Below are 27870 nucleotides of genomic sequence, written 5' to 3' on the forward strand. Positions count from 1 at the left end.
ATCCTAATCAGAATCACTTCTTGCCTAAACCCGACCTTTTCCTCACCTTCACCGCAGTCGTCATATTAAAATGGATTCATTCGAGTTACAGGGATTTTCTGTGCCTAGAAAAGAACTGTGTGGGGCTCCCTGGAGTGCAGAATCAATAGGAAGATGTACTAAAAGAGGAAGCAGTTTTATGAAGTGCAAGTTTGTATAAACCAAACCAGTGAGTGCATCACGCTCAGAAAATGGGATAGAAAGAAAACGCGTACACTGTGTTGAGCAGATAATCAAGCTACTTACAGCAGAAAGACTTTGAAGAACAGAGGCATTCTGCAACAATAAACAATCTTGGAGACAATATTCAGCCTAAAAATCTCTGATAAAACTGGAGACAAATTGGTTTTAAGGCATTCTTCATATAATGAGTCAAGGAAAGGAAGAACAACGCTTAAGGGACGGATGGATTACCAAACAGGCCTACCGGGAAGAGGTCCATCATAAGAGTCACGACTGTAATCCTAGTTAAGCGTATTTACAATTTTGTAAAACAATCTACATGTATGCGACAGTCAAAATCGTATGGTTTACTCAAATATTTTGTCTAGTGTCCTTCAGGCTTTTATAGCATAGCTGTGGAGAGGAGTGTCAGTGTGGATCTGTTATAGCAAGTGCATCTGTTCATCTCAATTGGAGCAAAAATATTGAAGCTCTGTTGCAGTTGAAACACGCAAAAGCAAGTGATAAAATATTTAAACTGTTTGAAATCTACACATCTAACCTAGACTTCTAGCTGCCTTTTGACCTACAATTCACCACCTCAGTACTTTATCTGGGTTTTCTTATTTTTTTCTCCCTCTCTTCTTTTGTATTTACAAAGTCAACCAGCTTTGACACTTTGCTTCTGAAATACTCCAAAACTAGTTTTTAACCTGAAAATCAGAAGTCAGTAGTTTCTACTTGCATGCATCCTGCATTTACAGTGTATCCACAATCATGTCCAAAAACAAAATGAACGTTTTGTACACCAGTTTCACACCGCATAATGTGGAGCAACTTCCCCCAAAATTCCCTTTTGGAGATAGAGCCAAAGTGCAGCTGCAGTTCAGCCAGCATGCAGTAAAAACTGGGACTTCTACAATAGGAACATCTGTAGCCTATTTCCAGGGGCTCCCAAAATAATAAAACAGACAATATGTTTTCATGAGCCTGGGTCCCAGCCCAAAAAAAGAAAGTGTTCCAGGAAAAAAATAAATATATATATATGTGTGTGTGTGTGTGTGTGTGTGTGTGTGTGTGTAAATCTTCAGGAGGTGATTTTTCTCTATTAGTAAAAATATCAACTGTTTCACCCCCAGCTTGTTAAAAGAAAAACAAACGTATCCCCAAACTCCTTTTATAACTCCTTGGGTAACTTAGAGGTAAATGCTTAAACACAAAAAAAAACCACCACTTTTTAAAAGGAGCTACTCCGAGCAACTGGTGCATCCCCCAGCCGAGAGGAATGCAGGCGCAGCATAGAGGAGCCCTGTTTCTAAATAGGGCTCTTCTATCCTGCGACAAGGAGTGGCATGAACAATAAACGCAACACAATAACTGGCCGGGCATTTGCATATCAAGCTTCCCCAATTTGGCATTGGCAGACCCAGACTCAAAGAGTGATAGAGGCACAAAAGGAGAGGAAAAGAAGAAAAGCGATAGAAGAGAGCGGCGGGTGTTGAAAAACAAGGAGAGATGGGAAACATGTGAGCGCACACACAGCTGTGCATGTGCAAAGAGGATCACTGTCATATCAATAAATTAGCTCAAAGAGCACAAAGGTTTCATATTCAGTTTAAACACACAGTCATACTCAAAGATATATTAATTATATAATTTCAGTGACGATGTCAATTATTGTACAAGACTGGTTTCATCCCGTTCTCCCCGACTCTGTTGCTTTCATTCTTTCCTCATTTTCTGATCCTCTTCTGACTATTTTCTTTGCCCTCACACACACGCACACTTTCTCAAAAAAAAAAAAGCACAAACGCCGGCGGTATCTCCAGGCTGATGGCTGTCACCTTTGTGTACTCAGCGTCTTTCAGGAGCCAGCAATGCAAATAACACCCTCATGAATATTCAGGACCGATTTGAGATGGAAAGAGAGAGCGAGAGAGAAAACAGGAGAGCGAGAAGGAAGAAAAGGGAGGCGGTGACAGGGAAGCTGAAGGGATACGCTGTAGAGAAAGTATAGGAGGAACGTGCTAGACAGACTGACAGTGCAGGGGGGATTAAGGGAATAAATATACTAAGTGACAGTATGGGTTGAATAGAGAGAGAGAGTAGGTGTTTGTGTGTGTTTGGTCAAAGAGTGTAAACCAATTTATCATATTTTGTGATAGTGTGGCTTTCTTACCTCTCAAGGGAACTCCAGAGAGTGAAACAGTGTCAGTGTCAGGCCACAGATATGTCTAAAAGTTAAGTAACACAAGGGTTCTTGAAACGACTCCTCCCCAATGAAAGCTGTGCTTTATTGAATTATTTTATAAACTACAAGAACTACAGGCTCAATTGGCATGATGTTTGGATTTATTTTGTCAGCAGCAACAGCATGTGTGTGTGTATCTGAACATGTTCAATACATGTGTTTGTGGGAAAGTGTGTGTTTGTGTGTGCATCTAAGTATAAAAATATGTATTTCCATGTAGTTGCCCATGTGTGATTCAGAGTGTGTCTGTTTGTGTGTGCATGCCGCTGTTACTGTAATTGCCCATATATTCCCTATCAGAGGTTGTTTATAAAGATGACCTCTCGAACTTCTGTTTTTATAATCACTTGCTGCACTTTCTTTTAAGTTTAATGTGGGAAAAGAGAATGAAAGAGTGCAAAAGTTTGACATAATAAACACAAATAAATCTAACATTTTTCACTGTAATGTGCAATACAGCTATTTCATAAGGCAGATATTTTTTGTTTCAGTTAATCGGAGTTAATTAAGTTTGCACAGTATTACATCAATTTCTTATTGGAGTTTATTTGCCCATATCTTCTTTAAATTTGAACCCCTTATCGTCACAGAACATTGAACTGAATTGTGAATTTACATACAGGATGAACCTTTTCAATCCCACACCTGCCCTTTTTTGTTTCTGTTCCTCATCCAGGAACGCCTTCTTCTAAAACTGGAAATACATTTGTCTGAGGGCCCTGACCATCTTACCCTGGTCCCATCACCCTGGTGGAACTATACTCACAATCTATCACCTGCGTCTGTGTTGAAATTTCCAAGTGCCACAGGAGTATGTCAACCACTGAGGCCTCCTCTGGAACACAACCCCAATGATGCACCACTGAACCAATGTGACAACATCTCTTCCCACCCCTGCACCCAAACGACTTCCTTGCCACTCCAAGTGATGAAGATGAAAATGAGATGCTGTTTACCAGAGATAAAGACTGTGGGATTTATTTTTCATGTGGGAAGCTTTGTGTTCCTTACTCTTCCAAGTCAAAGCGGATTAAAGCTGCATTATGTATATTTTCTACGGCTAGTCAACCTTGACTTCAAGTTGTTAAGATTAGAGTCTTAGAAAACAATAGTTTTCTTACAAATCCATCAGTGTTGAAAAATTAGACCCTTTAGGAAAATGAATGAATGTGATGAATGATGAATATTCATCTTCATCATCATCACTTTGGCTTTACTACGAGGGTGGATCAAAAAGTTCTGACCACAGACAAGCGCTTGCAAAAACATGTGTAACTCGGGTGGTGATTTTGATCAATGGACGAAACTAAGTGTTACTCACTGAGGTTATAGCTTCCTCCTGCTCCGTGCACATCACTGTGCTGTGCACCACACAATAGGTGGTATAAAGCTACAAAGTATGTGGTGTTGATTCTCAGTTGGATTGGCAGTATTAACAAAGTTAACATTACCGTAGTAAATATCACTTAAACAGTGACAAGGATATAAGGTAGGTTTGTATCTCAAGTAGCTTGTATTTTTTTTTTTTTATTTATTTACGTTTCTCTGCATAATTTATATTGCTTACTTACTGATGGTTATTATTGCTTATTCCCAATCAGTCCCTTCATCACTGTTATCGTTCCTTCATTCTTGCAACTGACAAAAGATTTTCTTGTGTCTCCTTCTTTCCAATTAGTCATTCATTTATGTATAATAACAAGACATTATACCAATATCTGGACAAGAACTATGGCAAAGTCAATACAGAGAACTACCCTGCCAACCACTAATGTGTTGAATTGTCCTTAATTTGGTTTGAATACAACAAGCATATTCTTCCACGCAGTATGGATGAATGTTAAAGTACCAACTAAGTACCAATTCTATGAAAATATTTGAGCTGAGAGCAGGGAGACATATGCACAAGCCCGAATACATTCTGCGTTGAGTCCAATTTAATGGCCAAGGTGATTATTTAGAGTGCTGCTTCTGAGAAAGCACAGAGTGAAATAGTGAATGGACAAAGAAGTGATCTCTGAGGATTTCCTTTAGAGGATGATAAATAGAGGAAGAAAGTCACAGACCCAAAGAAAGACAGTGATACAGAGGCACTCTGCAGAGAAAGACAAAGGATGGGGACACTGCTTTGGATACACACAAATCATTAGGGTTATACTTCCTTTTGCAGAAATGTTCCTTTTAGTTCACTTATACAATGAGTAACAATATACTGTACATACCAAGAATTTGTTTCTACAGCACTTAATGCTACAGCCAAAGTGTGTAATACACCCGTCAGTACTTTTCAGTGTCACGTTTTGCTACACCTAGGCGTGAAAAGCGCACAAAGAGTCGTAACGACCAGCGCCAAAGAAGAATGTCATGTAGAAAAGTCAAAGTAAGGAGAAGGTCAGGAGTGGTTAAATGGAATTTGACGTACTTCACTTCACTTGCGTAAAATTACTTATTTTACCCAAATCACGATTTTTTTTTCTTCACCTTTAATACGTGGTTTTCATGCCTAAACGTAACAGAATTGTGACCCATTTAACCTGAACCAGGATATTTTTCTAAATCTAACCACGCAGTTTTTGGCGGCCGAACCCATAAGGCACCTTTCTTTTTATGCCTATGCAAGGTAAAATGTGACACTGACACAGTATTGTCTAGTGGAGAGGGGTGTATATTACAAGCTTTGGGTTGTGCATGCTAATATGTATCATAACAGACCATCATTATAAGTAAGAAGGTTGACATTTTGGTAATAACACTTAGGTACGTAGTTCTTGTTGTGGAAGGCTATTTGCCTTATAGATTTGCACATTTCATACGTTTTTAAAATATAATAATTTGGAGTTTGATTGTTACACTGTGATCTTTTAGCTACAAACCAAGTCTTCATCTTAAATCCACTGATTGATTGATTAATTGAACTGTTTTTTTGTCCCCAAAAGGGAGGTTGTTCTATAAAATTTGACTCTGTAAAGTGGCCCCAAAACACAACACACACAACACATGAAATACATATTAAATGCTAACTAATGTGTACTAAAGCAAATGCAAGCACACGTTCACAAGATTACATACCACATACCTTAAAGATGCTGTAAAGCAAATTCCAAGATTTGCTTCTCAGTACATTATATATGCGTGAAATGAGTTGCTGAAAGCATGTGCAAAGCTAGAAAACTTTGTCGCACTGAAATGTGGAGTTAGACCGTTGAACAGTTTCTCATCCGTCTTCAGCTCAGGTTTTTTAAGGCGTCCAAGTGTCCGCCGCCGCCGCCGGTTCACCAGTCAGCGTACGTTCTGTGTGCTGTATTGTTATAATTATACTGGATAACTTTTCCACAGTAACTCTGCTACATTTAACCCGCGGTGCAAACCACTAATGTGATTTTACTCGGTGTAGAATAACTTTATTTTGGTGAAATGGGAGCTAATGTGCTAATTAACGTCTATTGAGCTCGAAGCCGAGCAGAGGAAAATGCTGCGATAACCGCAGATTTTTTTTATGCATCTCAATATAGCTCCGATAAGGAACTATCTGTATTGTAACTCTGTATTTTACATGTCGGGGTGATGGTAAACATGGACCAGAGGAGATCTAGTCCTCCCGATTAATGAGGGTTGTTGTTCTTGTACTCCGGTGTAACGTCACAATCAGCGACCCTCTCGGTTACATGTACCGGTACCGGTCGGGATAAACGAGCCCGACTACATGTGCAGGAGGCTGCAGAGAGCAGGAGTAGGAGGAGGAGGAGGAGGAGGAGGAGGAGGAGGAGGTGGAGGGACATCAGTGGAAGAGAAAAGACTTTCGGCTCGACCTGAGCAGGTTGAAAGTTTGAATTGATGTGATGTAATGAATTGACATGTGATGTAATGCAGCGTTGTTCATGTTGTAGTCATTACAGAACTAAATCAACTCCTCCACTCTTATTATCTCCACTATTATAATACAGGTGCGTTAGAATTAGTTGGAGATTCACTGTCTGCTGTCTCTGGTGTCCAGTTTGACTCCTGTGTTACAGCTCAGGGGAACAAGCTTCATTTATATGCATCTGTACGTTTCACTCATTGGACAAATAAATTCTAATTCTATTCTGTTTTCACAAAGCAGGCTGCTCCGTCCACCAGAGAGACATTGGGACATCACGCATAAAGTCCCCCGATAGGTTGGATGTCAGACGGACCGCTTAGTGGGGTAAAGAACTGCAGCCACAGGACTGTCCTACACAACACTGAACACCTTCCAAAGAGTGGGCGGAGCTTCAGCTCCTTCAGGACACGCCCCCCCAGTCTCAAAGCAGAGAAAACTGCTGATTTTCTCACGATTTCAAACCCTAATTTAACAAACTTGTCGGTGTTTATTTTCATTCAAATTTGGATGGGTAGTTACAACCCATACTTCTGTGGTGTGATGAACTTAAAACTCATTTTAATTTCTACTTTACAGCATCTTTAAATCAAGACCACTTAACACACACACACACACACACACACACAAACACAGTCACAAAAAACCCAATTGATTCTGCCTTCTTGCCTGTGAAAGAGCATTTGAGGTGAAATCGATGGTGGAGCTTTGTGAAAGAAAAGCATTCTCGGCATTCTGAGAATGTGTATGTGAAAAACAGAGGGCAAGGCGTGCGTGTGCAGTGTAACCACTGGAGAGGACTTGCAGCTCCTTAGAAGTACATCTCCCCTCTGATCCCAGGAAAAATCCACTGATCCCCACACACATACAGGCAAACACACACAGAAAGAACAAACGGGACAATAAATTCACTTGGCATACAAATGGACAAAAACAAAAGATAGAGTACATTACACAAAGCATAAAAAAAAAAAAATCCAACATGGAACAATTCTCGTTTCGTCAAGCGATTAAAGTGACAGCATTTATCATTCGGACATGGGTGACTTTTATGTTCTTTATTCTGTCTTGGCCTCGTTCAGATATGCCATGACCGATACAGAAAGAGCCACGGTACACGCCACATTTGGCTTCTAACACGTGGGACTACAGTACAGGGAGTGACGTATGATATATAACCCTTAAAGACCTGTTAAGCTGCCTGGGTAGCTTGTACTCAGCTCTCTGATTTTGGTGTCCAATTCTCAGCCATTTCTGAAGAATATTCTCCCTCAAACAGATCGTTTTTGCAGTCATCTGAATGAGATTGACTGATGAGATTTGTAGACACACTATACATCCAATACATTGTAATCTAGTGCTTGCTAATTCTCCAATGTCTCTGCAGTCTTTCAAGCGGGGCATCTTCCTTTACCGGTGTTTCAGAGGCCAACGACACCTCAGAAGGGTTAACAGCAATCATGGTGTCCCAGAATTATTCCCCACAATACTCAAACCCACCATCCCTGCTCTGTCTGTTTTATATCTAAACTAGTATGACTTGTGCCCACATACTTTGGCAATGTTATCTTTGCTCAAAGCCACGAGTTCATACCTGCTACGCACGACCGTCGATACCATTTCTTCTCCGCCAAACCAGAGTTATCCTGCTAGACATTTCCCTCTACTTTGGCAACGTAAAACCATTCCTTATCCGCCAGAATACCCTGTTCATCTGCTTCCGTCATCTCCCTCCCTGCATGGACTTCATCCACGGATTCCAAGCTACCGCGATAGTGCTGTAATTGACGACGCAATGAACCTCCAACAACCTACCTCTACTGGACGCACCCTTATAGACACGTCTTTATATCTGACCTTACAGAAAAGTGACCAGGGTGCTTCGCTGTCAAATTAACTGAGGGCTGCATGTTTGAGAAAATACACAAAATGAGGGAACACAAGCAGAGAAAAAAAAACATGTTGCCTTTTGATAATCACTGTTTCAATCTCTCTCCGTCTATCTGTATCTCACACACACACACACACACACACACACACACACACACACACACACACACACACACACACACACACACACACACACAGCATTTATCCCCTCATCAGTAATCATCTCACTAATTAGCTAACCAAACAACGATAGCACAGTTCAAGATGACAGCTTTTTAATGAGGGAGATACTAATCACTTTGACCCAGAGTCTGTCAACATTCCCACTGATGAAAAATGCTCAACAAATCATAGATTCCAACTTTGTATGGCAAGGCTTTCTGCAGATTTAAACACCGTATTCAACTCTTTTGGCTGAATGCTCACCGAACTGGAGCTGCACACAACATGAATTCATCATACGTTTTGCCCTCTTTTCCGCCTTTTTGAAGTTACAAGGAACATCGTGAGTTATTAGTGAGCTGAGAGAGGCTAATTCATTTACGTTTTACTTTCAAGGAATAGCTTTTTGCTGCTCTGGTTTAGGAATATGGTTTGAAAATGGAAGTTCACGTCATTTTAAAGACGTTGCAACAGTAAACGGCTTCCAAAGATTAACAATTGTACAAATTCTAACTGCATCAGTGTTTCCTCTTCTGGACGGGACATTACACGAAACAGCTTCTGTACCGAGAGCAGCGCTGCAATCTGGTGTGGGTCAAGAGTTTGGCCCAGCACATCCTGCTTTCAGCAGCGGTGCAGAAACCAACAGAGCAAGCGGAGACGAGGATGAAGAAAAGTGGTGCACAGCTTGCTGATCCATTTTGTGCTGCTCTTTCTGCGTTTCTACACATTTCCAGTTTTTTTTTTTTTTTTTTCTGATATTCACACTGTTGACAGATATGTCATTTTAAGGGCACTGCTACAGTACGTCTATAGAGCTTTGTAGTCTACCATTGCTAGCATCGTGTTCTGGTGTGTTCACAATGACATCAACAGATTAATCAACAACATTTATGTTGTTACCCAATATAGAGCTTAGTGTAATTTACAGCTGAACCGTAACACTGAGGCTCTGTTAACACAAATGTCTGTCACCGAGTCATTGAGTGACCGAGTGATCAAATTAGACCATTGACTCAATGGCTGCTGAGTTGCGTTCTGACACGCAGTGTAACCCTGAACGTACCAAGAAATTACCAGCAGGAGCTTTGTGTGAGAACACACATGTCTGAATCAGTTGGACAATAAACAGGTTTTACCCTTCCAGCTCCCTGCTACAAAGTCTGTCATGTCCGATTGAGTCCATGTGTCAGTACAACACGTCATTGTCCAGAGAATTCACCGTGAGGGAGGGGGCGTGCTGGCGATGTTTCTGTCATCCCTCCTGTATGCCCCCGGGCACCACCCCTCGTCTGACCCAAACAGTTTCTGACATGGACATTCTCCTGTTGCGTGCTACATGTGTGAAAGGGAAACTCCAGACAATGGATGAAATAAAACGTTTCACTGAGCTGTTGTTTTTAAAACGACAAGTGAATCAGCCCCAAACCATTTCATGAAGAGGTTTTTTTAGACATTTGGGTCTGTCTGCCCCGTGGAACACAGGAAGAGATGTACATTTCCATTTATAGAGCAGGCTAAATGAATATAGGATGAACTGACTGGTCGGACAAGAAGCAACAGCCACTTGAACAGGCAAATGTAGAAAAGAAAATAGAAACAATATTATATTAGAGACAGTGGATGGGCTGTTCAACAGTAGGTTGTTCACTGTGAAAATAATACAGCACAGATCTGCTTGGTCAAGCAGAAGCCACCATCTTGCTTGTCTGCTGTCCGCATCCCTCTTTCTTACATCCTAAATTAATACTTTGTCTACGATCTCCTTCTTTAAGGATGTTCCAATCAACAAAATACACAGCATTGAAAATGATTTTATAACTTGAATGTATCAGCTAATATGATGTAACTGAAAAAAAATATTGATATAACAAGCTTGACAAAAGCCTTTTTATGACAAAAAAAATAAATCATCATCAATAACATCCACTTAAAAAGGTTGCAACTGGTGTGGTCTGAATAACACAGCCAGTATAAAAACACTGATTCCTTTCTCTGCTGTTTTTTAATCAACAAAAAGATCTCTCCTTTTCATGTTCTCCTCTTTTCCTTTCCAAGATAACCTTGGCTAAAACAGTAAGAGTGGGGGAGTCCATTTAAGCCTGTCATTATCTTTCTGTGATTGTTTATTAATATCTAAGCTTGTGTACCTGCATCAAAAGCCTTGTCATTCAGTCACATGGTCGTGGAGCAGCAGACTGTAGGTACTGTGCATAGGGGAGTTTGAGAAAGGCATTCGTGAACTTTATAAATTGCGTGTTCCTTCCAAAAGTTTGCAAATATTTTTTGCACCTGTTTTGCGGGTGGTTTACTAAGAGTAATTGCATTATTGAAATCAGGTGCAAATCACTGTATTTAAATGAGGGGTTTGCAGGTGTTAAGATTCCAGCAATGGAAAACAGCGACCGCAAAAGGAAAAGGAAATCTGATCCCATTGAAATTAAGAAATATAAATATAACAAGAACAAACATTTTAGAGGAGATAAATAGCAAGAAAGTCAATACTGTGGGAAAAGCAAAAAGGCGAGAGAAAAAAAAAGGCTTAATAATAAAACGTCGGTATTTAAAAGAGGATGGACGGTGGATGAGATCCTCTAACAAACACCGATCAGCAGGTCCAGCTCTTTCTGTGATGAGCAGGTGACTTTTCATTTAGGGCCTCGCGAGTGCTCGGGAACCTGATGGAGCTACCTGTGAATTCTGCGGGACACATTTAGCACACCTGAATAACGGGACTGGGTGGGATATCCAAGCAGCGATACGCTGGAACGACCCAGAGGCAGGACAATGCTGAGTCATAAGAAATTATTTAATTGCTAGTATTTCGTGGCTCCTCCTTGTTGTTGGCTGTCAATCATCATTCAGTTCATTCAATAACTGAAATGTCATCGCTGGACAAGCGATATGTCTGAAAAAAATGTCCCTCTGTCGTCTCCAACATTTTTCCACAGGTGTAAAAACACGTTCTCTACCTATTCTTTAGTTTCTCTGCGTCTCCTTCTCACCACAATAAGAGCAGCCGTCTCTCCAGATTTGCGCGCCTGATTAATAAGTTCCTTTCAGTCGTACTAAAATACACAACAATCATTTCTCCTGTTTCTACTTTCAGGTTCAATAAATATCATTGCGGGTGCTAAATTGTTCTATTTGCATGTTCCCTCCCAGTGTTTTACACGTTCAAGAAGAAACGCCCAATATTACATATTCATGCAGGAAAACATGCAAAATGGACAACATGTGTTAAATTGCACGTTTGAAAGACGCGATCCTCACTACACGTCGTCAGTAAATCTGCTTGGACATTTTTTCGTGAGTTTGCATGAGGTTTTACACACGCAAATGTTTAGTAAATCAGGCCCTATATGTATAAATAAGTGGAAAAAAAAAAGTTAAGGTAGATGAGATTGCGCCATAGATTGTATATAAAAGTGGATGTAGCTCCCAAGTGAGGCCAATGTGAAAGTGCTTTAAACTACAATATCACCAAGAACCGCTAGGACTTTGCTCTGTAGACTGCCATTTAACTTCTCTCATGAAATACAAATTAAATCATTTTTATTATAGTGACATTCACTAAAGTAATTTCTATTAGTTTTCTCTTGGCCCATCTGAAAATAATTTCATCATTAATTAGATATGAGGCCACAAAACGCAGTATATTTTGGGACGTGTCTGTTTGATTGACAGACCTGTGGTACAGTACTTTTTTTTTTATCGGTGGGCGGGGCATAGTGTCCTCAAGTACTAATGAAATATATTAAAAATAGTAGTCATGGTTTGATTTATTTAATATATATTTTACCTCTTATTTTCATAGTTATGTTAATTGTCCATTAAAGAACATGAAAGAATATAAAAGCAGCAAGGTGTTGATAACGTTACAGAAAAAGGCAGTATTCAGTTCTAAATTACATAAAATCGTATGTGTAAAATATAGTTCAAGGCTAACATGTTTCTGGTGACAAATGTTGCTGCACTTGAATGTGGTTTGAAAGAAGGAGACTCGGCAGCCTAACTTAATCAGGACAGGGTGTTTCAGACATCTACTGTACAACCACAGTTTCAGCTGGTTGTCTGCAGGTAGTCTCATCCAGAAGTGACAGACTCACGTGTGACTACTTGAGACGACAAGCTCAGTGACAGGTGATACAGGACGGATGCCCAATCCAATCTAACAAATGTGTGCTGCCAATCCTTGCACCTCAATATTGGTTTTCTTTTGGTGCAAGAAGCTTCTTTATTCATCTCTCCTGTTAAGAATGTTCATGTTTTCAGTTTTTGTTTATTTTCCTTTTTTCTTCCCTTTCCATCTCTGTCTGTCTCTCACTCATCCTCCCTGTGTCCCTCCATCTCAGCAGTTTATCATAATCGCATCACCTCGGTGTAATGGAGAACACTTGAAGCTTATTATGCGTCTCCCACATACATCCACACACACCCACTCACACACAGGAATGAGATCCACTTAAGCCTTATTACATGTCTGACTGTGCTTCTAACATGGGAGATTACCCATCGGACTGTATGCTCGGGCAGAGGGCAAGAGCTGCAGGTACCACACACTCACACACACTCATACACTCAGACACACAAATAACTAATCTTGAAGACATGCTTACAGATTTTATATCTTCACAACGGATACACAGGTGCACACTTGTATGAGACAGAAAAAAAATGGAACGAAGCAAAAGAGAATAGAATAGAATAGAATAGAATAGAATAGAATAGAATAGAGCACCACCTGCTAAAATATAGAAAAAGTAGCCCAGGGAAGAAAACAGAAGGTGATTTTTTTTTTCCTCCACTATCTTTCTGTTGCAGTACCACACACACACACACACACACAGGGGGGTGTCTTACAATGAGGACAGAGACAGAGTGTCTGCAGGGGGAACCAAAGAGGGCACCTTATCCTTCCTACAGGTGTGTGTGTGTTTGTGTGTGCGCACACCTATACAAAACACACCAAACACGCATGCACAGTGTCATCCATGCATGTGTGTGCAGGGATAAAGTATGTGTGTTTACATGGCAGAGAGCAAGGGTGTGTGTGTGTGTGTGTGTGTGTGTGTGTGTGTGTGTGTGTGTGTGTGTGTGTGTGTGTGTGTGTGTGTGTGTAGGATGTTGGTGGAGTATCTGTTTCCCTCTCTCTCTGTTTGGGTAACCATATGTGTGTGTGTGTGTGTGTGTGTGTGTGTGTGTGTGTGTGTGTGTGTGTGTGTGTGTGTGTGTGTGTGTGTGTGTGTGTGTGTCAGCAGGTAGTGGGACAAAGTGCAGTACAGTCTGGCCACTTGTTCTTTTCCTCCAGTGTCCGGAGATGACCTGAGGATGGATTGTGCACACAGAGATGCACACGTGTGGTCCTTTTGATAAAACTGGATTTTTCTCAGCATCTTAAACAAATATGTAGGACATGTGCGTGTAGCAAATGTGCCTACACTATCCTGTTATAAAGTTCATTCACACCAGTAAAGATATTTTACTTTACAATGAATAATGCCCTCAGTCTGTTTTCACTTACCATTTTTATAAATGCATTCAAAGCACCATCGCCAGGGATCATTGTCCCAACAAGTGTCCCCTACTGCACTGCAATACAGAATCTAATTATTCCTTAATTACATAAGTGCTGGTGTACTGCTGTCACATTGAGGTCCATGCATTTCATATGAAATAACTTATGCTAGTGCTATGTAATGACTTTGGGCATGCAATGTTATACAATGAAAGTATGTACAACAGTAAAAGTGCAGTTTTAAAGGCTCTACAAATCCATGGTGAACCTCGATTGGTGAGAAGTGGTACAACTGACCATTTATTCTGGAGGCAGTGAGTGACAGATATTAATAACAGTAAAGTGTTTGATAAAAAGCTCTATAATTTACAACTTTGTGGACGGCAACTTTCAGCCTGCTCGCCATATTAAATTCCTTAGTTAATTCACACAAATGGGCGACTTTCAGTATTTCAAAGCAAACGCGCAAACGATCTGAAAAAATATTGAAGCTTTGTGTTAACAGGGCAGTCAGTCGACATATTCCAATTACCAATGCCTTTCAGGTTTTCTTTGAGTAAATGTGAAGCTAAAATACTAAAAAAATTATCCAAAGTTGCTCTCTAAAATGTCCTCAATAGTTCCAACCCTCACAGGAGCATATTGTTGGAGTAATGCTATATCCAGCCGGGATGTCCGCTGGATAGAATGATAAATTCACACATTTGTCATTTGTCAACCTGAAATCCCCTGAAAGTCAGTGAGATGATGAGGCAGAGATGGAATCCAGATATGCATGCGTTCTCTAGATCAGGGGTTGTAAACCTACCATCTCCCAGAAAAGAAAATTGTTTCCTGGAATACAACCCCATGAAAACATTTTGCTGCTTATGTCAGAAACATTGCTGATGAGAACCATTAAGGGTACCATCTTTTCAGTCAGAGAAACCCAGATCTACTTTAAATTGATACCTCTTCTTCCATTTCCCTGCTTCCCCACTTTTGATTTTCTGTTTTCCTTTCTCCTTGGATCAGTCATGAATATTCATGAAGTTGTTATTTGCATTGCTGGCTCCTGAAAGAGGCTGAGTACACAAAGGTGACAGCCATCAACCTCAGGAGGCGGTGGGGTGAGATGAGAGAAAGAGGATGGGGAGGAGAGGCGTAAGTGGAGATGATAAGAAAAAGAATCAGAGAGAAAGTGAAATGTAAAACAAAACAAAAAGAGAACAGAATGAAGAAAGAAAACTGAAACTCTGTGAAAGCATTTGTGTTCCCACCTCAGTGTAAACTGCTCCATGTTAGAATCTGTCTTCATGTAGATGCCGAATGCCACCGTCTTGCCGAGTCGAACCGGGCTGGGTGGCACCAGAACCTCCAGGTTTTCATCTAATTGCAGTCGTTCTCCTTTAGCGGAAACCGGGCCCATGCTCATTACAACAGAACCAGCTTTTAGCATGTCCTGAAGACCCCCGTCCACTAGTGGGCTCCACTGTCCCCCAAGGCCCAGGCCAAGGGCTCCAAGAGGCCCAATGTTTGCGCTCTGACCTCTCCACGGCTCATTAACGATGGAGGGACACTCTTGACCAGCTCCTTTCACTGGTATGATTGAGTAATACACATCCACTGATGGTAGAATCACTTCAGGGGGTCTTTTTCTCACTTGCGGTGGTGTAAACCAAGCTGGAGGAATCTCCAGACGGACAACACAGATGCCAGATGGTCCCACGAGTCGACAGCCTGCCGAGGGTGCCGCTTCACTGGTGTCACGGACGGCCAAGGCTCTGACACAGGGGAGGAGGGATGGGTGGGGCGGATCGGGCTCATCCCAACGCCGCCCGACCAGGTAAAACAGTACCTGAAGAAAAGAACAAATAGTGTAATTTGGACAGCTAGGCAACAAGATACTGTAAAAATAAATGTTGTTTAATTATTAATCATGTTTCAAAACCTCGCAAAATAACAAAATATAAAACAAACAAAAAATGTATTCAAATGTTTTCTTTCTTTTTTTTTTTTTTACAGATTTCTACATATGACCTGACAACTATATTATTTAAAGCTGCATCAATCAATACAGACATTTGAATTAGCAGTGCAATACCACTAAAGGCCAATAGGGGCTGGCTAAAAAAAAAGAGAAGTCTCTAGCTCCAATAGACTCCCATTAAAAAAGTGTCAACTTTGGTCATGGAATCCTAAAACAGTATTTTTTATTTTACAGGAGTCATTATGAAGTTATTGTATTCGCTAAATTCACTTCTTAGTGTGTTCATAGTCATTTTTGAAATAAATCTCATAATTAAGGAGATATTAGGCCTCAAAGAGAGGTCTGTTTGGAGAAATGACTGGCTTGATTGACATATCTGGTCTGGAGTGATTGACAAGACATTTGTACAAGACACGCCAGGAGTTGCATACACATTTGATACGTGCTTGATTCATTTGATGCCATTGACTGTGATTTTGTCATCATTTGTAGACAATACATTTTTCACAGCAGTTTTGCTCTTCTTGAGTTTGTTTTAATCAGTTTCCAATTAAATGTATGGATTGTTCTTTGGTAGATTGTACTGATAAACACTTAAACGATTCCACTTTTTTTCAGTAAGTAAATGGTTTTTTTTTTGTTTTTTTCTTCATGCTTTCCCATTTATGCACTTTCAATTTTAGTATTAAGTGGAACAATGCAACTTTTCCTTTTCGCTGGCTATATGCTCCAGTCAGATTGGCTGCCCTGCTTCACCCCGCTTACCATATTTAGATATAACCACAGACCATATTTATCCTGATTCCAACTGGGAAAGATGGTGCCAACCATCTCTCGATTTCAATTCAACTCGGAGCACACAGGGAAAAAAATGGTTGACGTCACAGCTTGCTACAACCATCCTAATAGAGTATACAGTCTGGGGTGTGCAATCTGAAAGGTGTTGCTCATCCTGGTAAAATCAACTCTGTAGCCCCTTTGTTTTCATTTTGATTTTCCAGTCCACAAGTTTTTAGTTTTGGTTCACTTTCATTGCTCTCACTTTTTTTTTTTCAGCTAAAACATGCAGTTGTTGTTTTTTTTTGTTTTAAAAAGAAGAAAAAAAAAAGTTCTGTCAACCCAGTATAGGCTGCCTGCACAAAGCGGGTGATTAGCTAAAGACCATAACGGAGCATTAGCTATGAAAGAGAGGTATTTTTTTCCCCAGTAATTTAGGGAAATCAAAGCAGAAATTACAGATATTAAACATTGGAATTGCTTCTCTCAGGTGGACACAAATATAATAAAAAAAAAAAAAAAAAAACGAACAAACAAAAGAAACCTAATGTGCTCTTTTTCTGCTGGACGGGTAAATAGATACCTGTTTGTATCATGTTAACTATACCGCCAGTGGCTGGAAGTCATTTAGAGCAGGTTTAATCAACAGTAGTCAACAAAGGTTTTATAAGGCTCACTATCATGCTTCTTTAATGGGTAAGTAGAGTACAAGTGAGGCCTTAAACCTTGCTGTGTTTGAAAATGTGAGTAAATAGTCAATAAATATCCAAAGTAAAACATTCAAATGCCAGTACCTGTATCCAGGGCCTCGTTGACCCCACTTTGGGCACCACCACTTGACCTTTAACCCTCCAGTTCAGCGTCACCTGGTTGGTCGAGAGCAGCAGGTGCGGTGGCGGACCTTGAAGCAGCTCCACTGGGATTGGCTGCTCATCGCTCAGATTCCCGTAGCTGCAGTTGACGCTCGGCAGGGGCTGTGGGGCGGCGACGCCCGGTTCTAGCTGGTGGAGAAAGAATGGCTCGGTCCGTGACGACAGGCTGCCGTTTCGCATCACCTCCTGATTGGCTTCCCGCAGGAAGAAGGCGGAGTCGGCACCACTTAGCTGGCATTGGACGGGGAGGTAGGTGGGGAGGGAGGAGGAGAAGCGGGGCTGTGAGGAGTCCGGTCCACCTCCTGCTGCTCCTGCTTGGCTGTTAGACACTGAGGAGGGACAGGTGATGAAAGAGGACAGTCGGAAATAAGGAGTGCAAAAGATAAAATCAGAAGGTAAAAACATATAGAAGATAGAGAGACAGGGAAAGGAGGGATGGGAGAAAGAAAAAAAAAAGAGAAGATTAACTGTATTATAATTATTAAAACACCTTTTTCACCTCACCTCCACCCAAAACTTGTAATGCTTACAGTTTAATTTTTAGCTCAAATTTAAAGCAGTTAGTCATCTATTAAAATAAAGTCAGCAGTGTGTAAATCCGAGGCTCACTGACCTGTGAAATGCATTTTGGATGTACAGTAGCCTACACACACATTGATACAAACACATGCACACATCCATCAGCTTTTCAACAAAAATGTACACATGCATTAGTGTTCAACCCACTGACACAAACATACATCACAGTACATGGTGTTTTGGGACAGTTTCTCTACAAGGAGAAATGAGCATCAACGCATCAGCTCACTGTCGTGTGTACAAGTGACAGACTCAGCATCATGGGTCACATTAATGCATTACTTTTCTTTTATCTGCAGTGGAAACACATTACACCTGCATATATCAGAAATGACATATTGCTTTTTGGCAGACCATTTCCATATATTTACATTAAGTTTTTATTCATGTCCCGTGTATTTCTCAGACATTCCTCAAAGATTGGGAGTCTGGAGCCGAAGGATTTACTGGGGTTTTGGTGCATTTCCCGACTGCGGTTTGTTGGAGGGAGTTTTGATTACTAACCTTTATCTTCCATATGTTTGGCTTGTCAGCATTATATTGATCAATGCACTGAACTACCAAACTGATCGTTTGCTGTAACTTCTTTTACTGTGAATGTTCGCTAAATGCCAGCATGAGCCAAGATTAATTATAACGTGGTTTCGTGGAGTTCAGGAAGACCTCAGAACTTTTATGACCAGGGTTTGTCTTTCAGTATAAAAGCTGCCATTAATTAAAATGTATGCACTTAAGGCCCTGAAAACATCTCACAGGAGCCTACAGTACATATTTTCAACCAATGCAAGAACAGTTTTGCTTATTTCACATTTCTGCATTTTATACTTTACACTACTTTTGTCTCAGTCATTTTCTTCCTGGTTTGAAGTGGGCGAGACTCAGTTTAAGTAAGTTCACATCACTTACTTCCTTTTGTGCACCAATCAAGATTTAACAGCATTTAAATCAGAGCTCGACAACATTTGGTGGCTTGTTTGATCACTAAATTATGATTTTCTTTTGCTCTGATTATTGCTTATTAAATCATGAATATTTTATGTTGTTTGAGAAAGACTTGAAGATTTAAATCTAATTCTTTAGGGCCCGTATATCATCTATCTGTGCATCCATGAAGAGTATTGTAATGTCGATATTTCCTCCAAGCAGAAGAATGATTTAAGTTTGATGTGTTTTGCCAAAAATGGTCAATTTTAGTGAAACTGTTGAGAAGCTATAAAGGTAATAAAGATTCTGCTTCTACAGTGTCTTACTCAATAATATCAGTTAACAGGCTACACGTTTGCGGCGCAGTGTGTGGCACTTTGTGTAGGAATGGCAACCATCAACAACAGAAATTAGCATACTGTCCAATGAATATCCTCCATTACAGCCTTTTGCTGTCAAAACACCACAAAGGAAAAAATAATGCATTTCCCAATACAGACAGAAAAGACAGACGGAAAAGATTTCCAATGAATCCATGCTGGCAAAGAGAAAACACACACATACAGCAGTGAGTTTGTGTGGAAATGTGTGTGTGAGTATTTTTGTGTCCCGGGGAAGCAGAGTGTGAAAATATAATGAGGGTGGGACAGCGTAGCGCTGTCTGGGGCAAGTCATACCGAGGCGACTACACAAAAAAGTAATAGCAGAGAAATAAAGTGATACCTCAGTGTAACATGAATAAGCAGGCTGGTTTGGTTATGGTGCGTGGGCACGTAGGAAGAAGTTTAAAGGGGGACAGACAAGCAGAGAGAGAAGAAGAGTGTGAAAGAGAAATAGAATAAAGGGAAGAAGAAAGAGATAAGGGAGACGAAAACAACAACAAAAAGTGAGACAAAGACAGAAAAAGATTGAAAACTATCTGGAAAAAATGTGCACCCACAGCACAGTTTGACTGATTGAAGATTCTGGCATTTTTCTGTTGCAGTGGATGACCGCGTGCACGACACCACAAGTGACACCAGCTTGTCGCCAGTCGGATCTTTTGAAAAGATAGATAAAGTGAACGGTATCAATAAAGCTTTGAAAGTTCAGAAGGCTGCTGTCAAGGGAAAAACTGGGAAAAGAAAAACAAGAAAATAAATAAATAATTTCTCTGTTCAAATTCATGATGATCTGGAGAACTTGATCCAGAGGCTTCTTGATATGAAAAATGGCTGTTAATTTATTTTATATAAGTAAGTTAGGTTAAAATATACAGCTTTGACAGCCAATAAAGGTCAATATTTAGTGCAAAACTGCATGTATTATTAGAGGTCAACGTTATGCAGATTTATGCCTGGAGCATGGGCCATAAACACTTCATGTTGTTCAGCCTAACATCTTAGGAGGTTAAAAATCACATTAAAAAAAAAAAAAGGGCTGTTTGAAATTTGAAAACATTGAATTTTCAGGTGCTGACTTACAGTTAATGGTGGTCAAAACACATCAGTACATTATTAATAGTTGAGCTTCATGTTTCTCTGTTCTTTTCCTGTTATGATAGGTGTTCTTGTCTTTCAGTGTGTGTGTGTGTGTGTGTGTGTGTGTGTGTGTGTGTGTGTGTGTGCGTGCGTGCGTGCGCGCACGTGTGTGTCCACAGGAGTCTTATGAAGCATATGTCCCAATCCCAGACAGGGACCTTGAACAGCTGACACACACACACACACACACACACACACACACACACACACACACACACAAAACCATACAGAGCTTTCACATGCAGGCAAAAGTTGATCCTTGAATGGAGTCATTAACAACATGAAATATGAAAGAGCAGTTAAAAAAAACAAAAAACATCCGCTCTACTTTAAGTTAAGGCTGAATGATTTTCAAACAGATGAGTGGATTGTTTTGCTATTTTTTTATTAGGTATTATTGCTTTGATTACTGGTTGATTGCATTGTTAGTGACATAGTACCAATGCAACACTTTTTGGACAACGTAAACCTAAATCATTATGTCAATTTCCAAGTATATAAATGACACTCATAAGTAAAGATACTTTAACTATGACATATTTTCAGCCACAAGAGGCAGACCACTGTCAGCTCAATAGGTGGCGCTATACCACCAGTCAGATCTGGCCCTTTGTCATCCTAACACTGGTATGCCATTGGCTACCATTAAATCTGGCATGGTCCAGATTTCCTGGCATCATTACTTTGGCAACCAGAAACCACAACAGGAGTCCATACCCGCTGTGTCCTGCTGCACAGTGCGTCTGTGCGTGTCTGCGTGTGTGTCCATATATGTGCATGCACGGATAAGAGTGTGTGTGTGTGTGTGTGTGTGTGTGTGTGTGTTTTGTGTGGCACGTTCAGAAGTGTACATATGTGTGCATTTGATGCATAATTGTGCAAATGTGATCACAACTAAGAAAGTATATCGTTTACGTGTGTGTGGAAAATTGGACAGGAATAAAGCCAGATGTACTGAGATTTGCCCATCTGTGATCCTTCTTCCCCCACCAAAATGCTCATCCTGCTCTATTTCCAAGTACAGACACACACACACACACAGACACACACACACACACACACACACACACACACACACACACACACACACACACACACACACACACACACACACACACACACACACACACAGCCAGTAATCAAAACACAGTGGAGCGTGTAGGACGGAAAAAAGGAGAGAGGAGGAAAGACGGCCAGCGCAAACCCAGATGGGTATGACTGAGAAGGAAAGATACCAAGATGTGATAATGGTATCAGTGCTGCCTGATATTGTGTTTGTTAAATATTGACTCAGATTTTTACATTTAATAAGAGATAAGCACGCGCGCACACACACACACAGGCGCGATTAGGGGTATCTTTCTGGTTTGAATATGTGCCTGCCAGTGTAAGTACGTGCTTGTGTGACAGACTCAGTGAAAGACTACTAGTACATGAACACAAATAGGAGCATGTTCAAACACTTTATCCTCAAAGATAAATTTATCAGAGTTCAACAAACTTTTAGATTATTTTTTTTTTGCCAGACCACAAGGTTCAGCGCTATAAATGTCCATCACTGAGTGACTGAGCGATTCAAGTTTCATTATTGGGCCCTCCAATGCAACGACATCAGGGTTGTGATGGCAGTAGGGAAAGTTGAAAAGCCCAGACATCCCTGTTCCTCGCAGCTTCCTCGAGCACGTCCCAGCAGATCCCAAAGCCATTCCATGATCTTATAGCGTGGCCCTGCTCGATTACTGCTCACAGCTTCAGTTTGTACTGTGATTATAGTCTGGAAGCCCTGTTCGAATGAAGGTTCACTCAGCCACTCTGAAAGGCGGATCAATCATCAACCACTAGGACTGGCTATATCAAATACCCCCAAAAATAGCAAGGGACATATCAAGGAATTAAAACAGGATCAAGAATGATGCTCCTTGTAGTTCACAAAGACTGCAACTGTCACTTATCGACATGGTGTTGCACTCTGCTCACATTGAGGGAGGGTCTCTGTTTTTACAGCTTGGTGAGTTTTGATGCACAACATACATCATTTGGTTCTCAATGCTGATTGGTTAAAGGCTGCTCCAATAGTTTCAATGTTAAGGCGAGGTCTACGCCCATTAGGAGGCAACGACCCAAAACAATCCCTTATGGAGCGTGACCAGACCCATGTATTCACAAAGGGAATTTGGGTCTGGTAATACCAGGCTAACAATCTAATGCCTTCAATCATTACCCACAATTGAAGACTATAGGTGAGGGTAAGGGTAAGGACATAAGCCGACCAGTAAATACAGAGCTTGACCCAATGGCTCAGCTCCCTCTTCACCACTTCAGTCAGGTCTCCCAGCCTTCATTTCAAATAAAAGGCTGTTTCATACGTAGTACAGCCAGATGCTAGGTTTTGACCTATAATTTTGTTCACTAGGCCTAGGTCCTGCATTGCCATGAATAAAGTTGAAGGTATCAAAGTGCTTGATAATGTTGTTCCAGGTTTACTAATAGTCCCACTTTCTCTTAATGCATTACGATAATCAACAAATTACTTCACCCTCCACTCCCCTTCATCTGTTTAGTCATCTATGCCAATTCTACTGTTGTTGCTCGTTTAATTTTTTTGTTCTTGACTTGAATTCCTGGTAAAATTTTCTGTGCAAAACTATTTAATGCATCCTGTAAAAATTCCTATTTCTACTGCTGCCTTTCAACACGTGAACTGTTGAAATACACCAAAATGTCCAAAACTGGGGAGTCTTTGATCAAAAGCATCAAAACATCAGTTTGCTTTTGCTTCACTCTGTGACACACAGCACTAGAAAACAAAAATCCATCACGGGAGAATTTTCTGAAAAGAATGAACTCCATTGATCACACAGATGGCACACTATCTGAGAGAGAGACAGGAAGAGATAGGGAGAGTGAGATGCAGACAGATACAGAGAGATAAATAGAGATGGTGTGAGTTATGGAAGAAAGGAAGGAAAGAGGGGTGAGGAGGAGATATAACAGGGTGAAAGCAGATGAAGAGGATGGGAGAGGGATGAGGTTTCTATTTCTGAGCAGCGCATTCATCACAGACATATACTTTATTTTGGTGGTCTCTCAATCCCTTATTCTCCTAACAGTTCTCTAGCTGTCTGTCTCTCTATGTACTACCCTTTACAATGTCTCACTGATGTTAATATTATTCTATTGATGTTAAAGAACTCCATTGACGTAAATAAAAAAAAAATTCCACTCATGAGGACTCTCCAGGTCTGAGAAATGAAGCCAATATAGAAGTTCCTTTAAGTGCAATTTTGCTGAGGGCCACTAGGGGCTGGCTCCAAAATCCTCTGGCCCCATTATTTTTTCTCATGAAATACAAAGTCAATTTTTCTTTTCTACAAGTCATTATGTTGTCAATTGCTAAATTCACTCCTTCTGGTCAGTATTCTGAATGGTCCTTCAGATTCACCTCTTGCTCCATCCCAGTTCATAAAAATGTGGTCATTTCTGGCTCCAAAAAACCCAAGATGGTGACAGCTGAAATGCCAAACTCGAGGCTTCAAAATGACAGCTCACAAACCGAGGGGAGATACCTTGATGGGTTATCACTTGGTCAAGTCTGAAAAAAATAGCCCATTATTATATCATACTGGCTATGTAGCCAGAGCATTGAGTCATTAAAATTGAAAGCTCGTGTTAAAATTGGGGATGTAGCATTTCGACGGACCCTTCCGAGGCCGACAGGTCTAATAAAAATCCTATTTGTCACATGGTGGGAAATGCAGGCTTCAGATTTTAGGAGCATCAATCCATTCAAATAATCATGTCCCAATTTGGTTTTGCTTTATTTATGTGCATCTGTCAAATGACATATTACAATTCTGCATCTATTAATAATGATATAGTGTAATGGTGTGGCATTTAGAAGTGCACTACCTGGTTTCATTACGGTAGCTCCAAACAGGTAAAAATACTGTTAATATTTGGAGACTAAAAGCTGAGTCTTTCTCTTTCTGGTGTAACACACAACAGTTTACAATTAGATAAATAGATACCAAGTAGAGGGACAGGGGCTAGAGAAGCACAGCACCTCACAATATTATAAAACCCAGCAGAAAATTGGCCCGATAGAAAACTTGCACTGGATGCAACTTTGATGAAAACATGCAGGGCATTTGCATTTTACTGTATTGAAATGTAGGGTTGTGCCAATGTTTTGCAAGTGGTTTGTATTTTTTTGTCAAGTGGTCTCAAACACTATCTTCAGTGACATTAAAAAAAAAAAAAAAAAAAAAAAAAAAAAAAAAAAAAAAAAATGCTTTTAGGCCAATTCCCCTGAAGTTTAAGAACAAATAACATGTCCTCTTTGAAGTTTGTTTAATTTGCCTAAAAAACTCACATTGGAAAAGTGCTGACTGTCAGACCTCTTTAATAGATGACTAATGCTGCTAATTGGAATTCATCCGAACATGACAGTTGAGATTAAGTTACGTTTCCATTTGTCCTTGTCCATGTGGTGTTGACCAAACCTTGCCCACCCCTTGTAGAATAATTCCTAGCACTCCCACACACACACAAATGCACACCACTTGTTGATTGATGTCCCTGTCATTGGGTCAGTGGAGTCACATTTCCCCAGGTATGGTCTGACCATCGTCTTCCTCCTCTGCAACTAACCCCGACCCTCATCCTCCCACCCCACTTCCTAGGACCCAATATCCCCCCTTTCTCTTCCTATCTGTCTGCCTCTTTTTCTCAATTTCTTCCTCCATACCTCCTTATATTAGTTTCCACCCCTCAGTTTGTCTTTAGCCTCGCTGTTCATTCTGTTTGGTTCCCCGCTGTCATTGTCATTACATCTTTCCATAGGTGTAATCTAATGGGAGGACAGGGAGACATGTCACACCTAATCATTTCATATAAATGGTCTGCCTCCATTAATTAACTCCGTCATGTCTTTGTGACTCTCTTTGGTGTATGTAAGGGAAAGAGACAGACAATGGAAGAAAGACTGATTCTGTCATCTGTGGTAAATGTCACATTTTGTCCAAACCCTCACTGTATTTCCCCAACAGTCTATGCAGCCACATAGCTGAGCAGCAACTTAATCAAGGTGACAATTTTTCTCCGAATTTGGCAAAAAACTATCATAGCAAATCAATATTATTTTTCTGTTTTCATTTGTATTTGATATCCTGAAACCAGATTGCCTGTAAGTTTGATGGCTAACCCAACATGAATGTTTTTCTCACAGTAAACATTGGTTTCAGGGAGGTATCTCTTTGTATTTGTTCTATAACTGATACAAAGTTTAGAAAAATAAAAATACTGGTTCTTCAAATGCCTCAATTTTTTTGTTTTTATTTTGTAAGGTTTGCACAGAATTAACCTTCATCAGCTACATTACGAAAAGGAATTGGGGACAAATCATTCTGCTGGTATCAGTGGGCTACAGCAGGAATCTTGCATCTGGGGGGATCTATACAATGATGGCCATATGGTCACATTTGATTACCTGAAGCAATAATATAACCTGGCAAAGACAGATCTTTAGAAATATTTTCAGCTAAGGCACTGCGTTGTCTCTGTAATGAGATCTGGTCCAGATCCAAATACAGAAATTCAAAAGATATTCAAACATGCAGCCCTTAAAAGAGGAGGTGTATCAATCTTGTATGACTGCATCAGATATACTAATATACCTAAATTATAGGGGCTCAAATTGGCATGGGAAAGAGACATTGGGGAAAATATTGATAAACAACAATGGAATGAAACAATATCAGGCTGGCACAACTCGGCACGAGAGCTCCAGACACAATTCATCAACTATAAGATCCTCAATCGATGTTATTAGACCCAAAGTAGAATGACTAGGCTCAAACTGAGAGATGATGACCTACTCTATGTTGGCGCTGTCATCAAGAAATTGGAATGGTGGTACACATGTTATATGACTGCAAAATGGTCAAAGATCTATGGGGGAAAATCATATCTCTTATGAAGAGAATTTTTAACCTGCCCTTGAGTCAAACCCCTGCTATACGTATGTTGAGTATAATCCCTGGAAATTTTAAAATAAGTGCTCACATTAAACTACGGTGCGAACTAGCTCTGTTAACACGATGCAGAATTATTGTGAAACAATGGAAATCGGACACACCTTTGTCATTTGAGCATTGGATTGAACTAATGCTAAATATAGCAGGTTATGAATGAATGGATATTTATGTTTTTTCTGTTTATATGCTTTAAAAAAAAAAGGTAAAACATGCAACTCATGTACCATGGAAAATTGTTGGACAAAAAAATATAAATAATTAAAAGACTAAAACAAATTTGTTTTAAATAAAAGGAATGGGGGAGATGGGTTGTTATTGAAGGGGATTGGACGAAGTTGAAGTTTTATAAAAAAAAAAAATTGTTATGTATTCCATAATTTATGCAATGATGAGTTCAAAAGTATTTCAAACAAGTGTGTGTGTGTGTGTGTGTGTGTGTGTGTGTGTGTGTGTGTGTGTGTGTGTGTGTGTGTGTGTGTGTGTGTGTGTGTGTGTGTGTGGAAATGGATGCAGGGTTGTATGCAAATTGTAACTTATAACTTCAAAATGATTTATTTTGCCCAACAAATCATTGCACAGACAAGCAACTAGCATCGTTGGAAAGGTCAAGTTGAGAAGTTTCATTTGATATGCACCTCAATGGGATTAAAACTTCCTGAGTAATTTTGTGAATTTGCACTCACTGCGTGGGTTAAACTTAAATATACCGCCACCACCGTTTCATCCTTCACATTATAGCGTGTCCCTCTCTCAATATTTCCCATTTTTCAATCATCCATACTCACCTCGTTCCAATTTCTTTATCACCTTCCAACACTGTCCATCCAGTCTCTCCTTAAGGAAGAGGAGGAGGAAAAGGAGGAGGAAAAAGGGGGTGAGATGGACTGACTGAAAAATCCAGTGAAGGAATGATAAAATGGTGGAAGTAGGAGTTTGGGAATTGTGGATGTGAGTTTTGTGAATGTGATTAATGTGTGTGTGTGTGTGTGTGTGTGTGTGTGTGTGTGTGTGTGTGTGTGTGTGTGTGTGTGTGATGGGGTCACTGCACTTGGTCTCTCTGACTCCGTCTGTGTACGTGTGCGTGTGTGTGCGTGTGTGTGTGTGTGTGTGTGTGTGTGTGTGTGTGTATGTGTGTCAGGAGATGCAGGGAAGTGTGAAGAGCAATTTCAAATGGTCACCCTACAACTGAGAGGGAGAGAGAGAGAGACAGTGGGAAATAAAGGAAAGCCCTCCGAAAGGAAGTCGAGCAGCACAGACGGAAATGAAGGAGCAGTGTGCAGGAAATGCTAAACTCACACTGGCTGGCTGGCTGG

General features: G+C 40.4%; 1 protein-coding gene across 1 annotated transcript in view; it reads right to left on the reverse strand.

Moving 5' to 3' along the window:
• The window catches only part of LOC138215838 (transmembrane protein 132D), a 268114-nt gene that overhangs the window by 157222 nt on the left and 83022 nt on the right, over positions 1-27870 (reverse strand). The window contains exons 2-3 of the mRNA XM_069178264.1: positions 17422-17828; positions 15141-15718 (exon numbers count right to left, since the gene is read on the reverse strand). Coding sequence (XP_069034365.1) covers positions 15141-15718; positions 17422-17828 — 985 coding nt within the window. The remainder of the gene's footprint in view (positions 1-15140; positions 15719-17421; positions 17829-27870) is intronic.

Source organism: Embiotoca jacksoni, unplaced genomic scaffold (assembly GCF_022577435.1).
Source record: "Embiotoca jacksoni isolate LCO1_2020_lvr unplaced genomic scaffold, fEmbJac1.0.p SCAF_8, whole genome shotgun sequence".
Taxonomy (NCBI): domain Eukaryota; kingdom Metazoa; phylum Chordata; class Actinopteri; family Embiotocidae; genus Embiotoca; species Embiotoca jacksoni.